Genomic DNA, 6,411 nt, shown 5'->3' with positions numbered 1-6,411 from the left:
TCAAACCTACCAATGAAAATTTGCCAGTTTTGTACTGTCCTTGGCATGGCGCTCTCCGTCGACGTTACAGTAGTGTGCAAAGTCGGGTTATGGTGGAGCATGCTGGCTTGTGGACGCTGCAGAGCCCGATGGTTGACTGTCAGTCGAAATGTGTTGATCCTCCCCGACACTGAAGAAATCTGTACGTTATACGTGCGTCTGTCTTACCTCTGCCCGCCATCTTCGTCGAAAGTTTGGACGCCGCGCGGCGAAATCGGAATGTACATTTCAATCGATGGCGTAACTGATACAGTAGCGCGCCGCGTGGGTGTTATTTGTTTATAAACAATTTAGTCTGACTGACTCTCTCCCTGTCTCTCCTCTCGCCCGCTCTCTCTCTCTCTCTCTGCAATAAAAAAAATGTTTGCTGAAATGATGTGTACGCAACTGCATATCTGCATATCTGCGCCTAACAAATGTGTCACTACGCTGACTGAAATTTGACGTTTATAACCGTAGCAACAGACCTCAGATGAGCCCAGATGCTCTGCGGCTCTTGTTATGGTTGCATTATACTTCCTATATTCCTATATTGTTCAATGTAAACATACACTCGTGACTCATACATAGCCCATAGCAAGCAATTAATGTCAAGATAATAATATCAAATCGTTCAGGTTTTTTGGATTTTTAACTAGTTGAGAAACAATCTTATCAGGTAAGAATTTGACGATACATTTAGTCTCGTTAGTACTTACTTTTAATGTAAAAAATGGCAACAAAATGTTTACAAATATCACCATAGAAAATTCGTGACATAGTCAATTTAAGCTTGGCACTATCTGAAATCATTTAGTATACCCTTAACATTATACAAGCCAATTTTGGTTCCTTTACCACAAAACTGACAATTCTTCTTAATGTTTAGACATACCTGCCCCACTGTAAAGCAATCTAGCATTTTTGTGACATTTCAAGTATGGCACCTACAGTAGTATAATGGGGAAACCTTGTCTTCGTTTTATTTTTGTATTTTACTCATTAGTGAATTTGCCCATATATCATTGGACCATTTACTATTCATTTTTGCTGTATTTAAAGTCACCGTTTGTAACCAAATAAGACTAAATAACTAAATAAGACAGCCATTAGCATATTTCTCTAGGCTGAAGAAAATGCTAATTGAAACATCCTTGTCATCCTTGTTATTCATTTGCTTAGTTTATAACCAAGCATTAACAGTTTTAAACAGGTCTTCAATTCATATTGCAGTCTTCATCTAGAGTTTCTCTGTGGCCATATGAAAAGCACATATGTCCTCTATGGTATTGACATTAATATAACTAATGGTAATTATTATTTAGAATATAATTAGTAATAATTTAGTAGCATTTAATGTAATAATATCAGGAGTGGATAATAGAGAAGTAAGAAAAGGAAGATAAAAAAGTAAGTAAGAAGATGATAGAGAATAGTCTATATTATCCACTCCTGATAATATCAGGAGTACATAATAGGGACCCCCCTATTATCCACTCCTGATAATATATAGTATTTTAGAATAATTTAGTAATAATTTAGAATGTATAAGTTTGATCGTCGTGCAGGCTGCCCATGCTAATGAGAGTGATGCAAGCTTGAGGATGCGCCAGCGTGGCCACACCGTGTCCGTGATGGGAGGTCGCAGGGCCTACCAGATGGCAAGACGCATGGAGAAGCCACCAATGGCACCACTAGTGCAACCGACTCAAACAAGCGGAATTAACCCAGCGTGAGCATACCTGTCGCATTCATCGGCTGCTATTATCGGTGACTGCCGTGCGCACTTGTAAGAATTTGTGTCCGGCACCGTCGATTAATTAATTAAATCGTAAAATTTAATTAAAAAATGAAAAAAATCGTAAAATTAAAATAAAATCCGTGATTCGTTCGTGACCGCCATGTTTCCCTTGCAGATTTGTCTTCCTGCAGCTGTACCACAGCGCGTATTTTATGGACAACAATGAGCGCCCTCTATTGCTGCCTCACGGCGACGTGAATAATCGCGCAGTGAAGAACCTTGATCGAATACCGCCCTACGAGACGCACAAGATCGGAGTGCTGTACGTGGGAGCAGGTCAGGTGCGTAGAAATGACACATCGCTACAGTTAAACGCACATGACTGAAATCTCAGGAACATTCCCGAACCAACAAAATGCTTAGCACTTAAGCAGAGTGGATGATGAAAATCAGCATAATTTTATTTTACGTGTGGTTTCGATCCGCGATCTGTGATAAGCAATTCTGACGTTAACCACACGCACGTTATCAGGCGTGTCTAATAAACATGCTCTGTAAAAAATAACCAGCAGTGATAAGATATGTAAGAACAATAGATCGATTAAATACATGATTATTTATAATAATATAATAATTATATTATATATATATATATATATATAAGTTATAAGTTATGTTATATTATATAAGTATATATAAATATTACTAACGTTTGTTGTTGACTCTGTATGTCGTTGAAGGTAAACGATGAGGCGGCCATCTTGTCTAACGAGTACGGCTCGTCTCGTTACGCCAAATTCCTCGAGGGACTCGGTGAGCTGACGCATCTGAGACGTACGAACCCCGATCACACATTCCTCGGCGGTCTCGAGACGGATGGAAGCGACGGCGAGTTTGCCTACAGCTGGCGGGACGACATCACGCAAGGTACGCGCGTGACGTCCTGCCGGGTGTGTGATGGCATGCGGGGTACATGTGACATCATGTAGGGTATCTGACATCATTGAAGGTATTTGACATGTAGAATATTTGACAACATGTAAGGTATTTGACATCATGTAAGGTATTTGACATCATGTAGGGTATCTGACATCATTGAAGGTATTTGACATCACATAAGGTATTTGACATAATGTAGGGTATTTGATGTCATGCAGGGTATTGACATGTAGGGTATTTGACATAATGTAAGCTATTTGACATCATGTAAGGTATTTGACATCATGTAGGGTATCTGACATCATTGAAGGTATTTGACATCGCATAAGGTATTTGACATAATGTAGGGTATTTGATGTCATGCAGGGTATTGACATCATGTAGGGTATTTGACATCATGTAAGCTATTTGACATCATGTAAGGTATTTGACATCATGTAGGGTATTGGCATCATGTAGAATATTTGACATCGCATAAGGTATTTGACATAATGTAGGGTATTTGATGTCATGCAGGGTATTAGATATAAGAACAAAGATGGAAGTTGACAAGCTCTTATGTAATCGGCTCTATAAACCGACCCAATTCCTACTGCTTGCTACTGATGACCATGCATGTTTAATGGTTTTATCACTGCAGCTATCTTCCATGTGGCGACACTGATGCCGAATAAAGCGTCAGATGTGTCGTGCAATGGCAAGAAGCTCCACATAGGCAACAACTTTGTCTCTATAGTCTACAATGACAGCAATGAGCCATACAAGACTGGAACTATACGGGTACGCTGAGTGTCTTAATACGCTGAGAGAGTGTGTTAGGAGTGATTTGGGAAGTCTTTAGTTATTGATTATCAGCTGTAACCAATGCAACCCTTTGTTTTTCCCTTATCCTTAAAATAATTGGCAGGTCTTGCTGTTTCACACTGTGAAAGCAGAGAGAATGGTTCCATATTAGTGGAGTCATATAAGTTATGCAGATTGATTGATATCAACAATTCTGATGCCTCTTACTAATATAAGCCCTGATTTCCTATAATATCTCGTTCTTTAGTTGTAGTTGTATTTTAATCATGGTGTCCACACAGCATGCATTTTTTTTCTGTTGAGGTGAGATGATAGTGAGTGAACAAACATGTTAAACTGATTTTAGTATCTACCGTATATGATCGCGTAATACCCGCGGGCGCCTATAAGCCGCACCTCAATTTGAACCGGGTAACCAAGTATTGCGCCTAGTATATTTCCCCTCACGGTATGGCGCACTTATAAACCGCAGAGCAAATACAGGGTTGAAATCTGAGGCCAAATTTGCAGTTATTACGCGAGTATATATGGTACATTAAAACCTGTATATAAGAGAATCACTTGAGTGAAATACCGAGTATCGTTTATGGAAATCGTCTTCTATAAAGGCGATTATTAGCACTGTTAGTACAGGTTTGACAGTATTCAGTAGAAAATACTTCATATGCTGGTATGCACGTGCAGTGTAATAATTTATCTAAGAATGTGACTAATGTCTATGGATACCAACACGAATATATCTATACAACTGTACAAGTTTAACTATATATATATATATACATAATAAATAAATATATATATCTATATATATTCATGATACCAGTAATATTCTATACAAGTAGTATGTTATAATACCTTCTTTTGCACAGACAGACACCATGTTGCTCTCATGATCAAGGGGCTTGATAATGATGCTTACAAACCTGAACTGGCCCTAGAGAAAAGACAAATATTCATGGCATGGCATTGTGAACTCTATCTCGGATGCGTCCGCTGAGTAGTAGTAGTAGAGTGGCTAGCAGGTGTGAAACATATCTGCTGCACAGTTTACCTGGTATACTTTAGAGGCAAGATCAGCGTGTAGGGCAAGCTGGCGGGCGAGTATGGGAAGATGCCGATCTGAAATAATCTTCGGTTCGCCGTGGCCAATCTCAGACAATTCTATAACGAAATAAAAACTGTTGTTATATATTTAACTATATATATATACAGATTTGATTGTAGTTACTTAAACCAGTATATATCCATTGCCAACCTGTGATTCATGAAAATAGTAAGGCTTTTCTTTTCTTGCAGCACGCGGTTATTTTTTTTGTATGTCATGCGTGCAATGAATGATGGTACTAACTCTAGATCACGCGAAAACAACGTGAACGCGAGATCGAAAAACGCTGCGCCCACAATCGCCAGATATTTCTCGGCTCACAATGTAAAAAACACATTAATTTTCAAGTCGTAAAAAATCGTAAGTTTTCCAGTTTGATCGTACATTCGTAAAAACATCTTGGAATTAGTAAGGAATACGAAAAAATCGTAAGGGTTGGCAGGTCTGCAATTGTCTGGGGAAGGGTAGGGAGCATGCTCGCTCTACCTACGTAAACCGTCGCTCTGCATCACAGACACCTGCTGCAGAGCGAAGGCGTAAACAGGTAGAGCTGACAACATTCACGCTACCTTACTATATTATATATGCTGAACTGTATGTTACCTACTATGCTTACTATATGTACCATGCTGTTACCTTATCACGTCTCCTATAAAGCCCCCCCCCCTGAAATAGTCATTTCATTGATACATTTACAGTTTAATGTTCCTGAGTGTGTGGCTAGCAGCTGATGACATAGCGAACACGCAGACACTGACGATCGGGTCTGCAATTGTATCAACATACTTCACACAGATTGTGTGCGAATGCTGTGTTGCTAGTTTGTACTGAGCACCCTGCATTAACACTACAGAGTCAGCAATTGTCCCACCATGACATCTACGCGTCCAAGTGGTTGGAAAGGCTGAGACAAATCAAGCGCATCCGTAGCAAGGTGCTTCAGGAAGGATTCCCTAGTCAAGCAAAGCCATCGGGAGAAGCTGGTGCGGGCAGCCAGAGCAGCATTCGCAACATAGAAGACTTCACAACGTATCTGTAACTCGAAGCGTCGTCGGCACCCGAGATTCGAACCCGTTTCATAAACACTATAACTAAATCTTCTGATCTTCGCCACGATGTATCGCTAAGATGTATCGACACTACATATGTGTGTGCTTTATATGATGTGTGGCTATTAGCTGAGCTGTTGCCTGATATGCTCCCAGTAGTGTCAGGAAGGAAAGGATATCCTAGTGCTATTAAGTAATGAAAGGAAATTGATATGTGGCGTGCTTATGGGTTATAATAAGGACCAGAGGTGGGAGTAGAGCGTTCGTTATGTGTGGGGAATCGGCTTGACCCTCTCTGTGGTCAAAATCATTGATAATCTATTGAAACGTGTGATTTTTACGCGTGTGTAAATATGTTGCCGAGTTGTTCCACTTGTATATGCAGCTTGCTTGCGGTTTGATGTGAAGACGTACGTGTGAGTGAAGTTGAAAGTTTATACAACGAGGGACTTTGTTTCTATATAATGTTGCTGTAGGACTGCTACTACTATAACCATCCCTGAAATGATCATATTGGCTTGGAAATATGTGCGCATTTGTTCAATCTAAAGTTTTAATAGAATAGCACAGTGGAAAGGTTTCCTTAAAACTATCGTATAAAATGGCCTTTTATCACAAATAGCCTAGGTCAGGGGTGTGCAAACTGCGGCCCGCGGCCGCATGCGGCCCTCTACGGGGTTCTGTGCGGCCCGCGGAAGCCTGCAGCAAAATAAAAAATAAAAAAAAATTTTTTTTTTTTAAATTAATAGATTTTT

General features: G+C 39.9%; 1 protein-coding gene across 1 annotated transcript in view; it reads left to right on the top strand.

The window, feature by feature from the left end:
- LOC106815258 (tuberin-like) overlaps positions 1 to 6,411 on the top strand; it is a 52,616-nt gene that overhangs the window by 26,492 nt on the left and 19,713 nt on the right. Inside the window, exons 23-26 of the mRNA XM_014819694.1 lie at positions 1,587 to 1,750; positions 1,935 to 2,100; positions 2,500 to 2,686; positions 3,339 to 3,478. Coding sequence (XP_014675180.1) covers positions 1,587 to 1,750; positions 1,935 to 2,100; positions 2,500 to 2,686; positions 3,339 to 3,478 — 657 coding nt within the window. The remainder of the gene's footprint in view (positions 1 to 1,586; positions 1,751 to 1,934; positions 2,101 to 2,499; positions 2,687 to 3,338; positions 3,479 to 6,411) is intronic.

Source organism: Priapulus caudatus, unplaced genomic scaffold (genome assembly GCF_000485595.1).
Source record: "Priapulus caudatus unplaced genomic scaffold, Priapulus_caudatus-5.0.1 Scaffold1074, whole genome shotgun sequence".
In the NCBI taxonomy this organism is placed as follows: Eukaryota; Metazoa; Priapulida; class Priapulimorpha; order Priapulimorphida; family Priapulidae; genus Priapulus; species Priapulus caudatus.
This window is presented reverse-complemented; position numbering and strand designations above follow the sequence as displayed.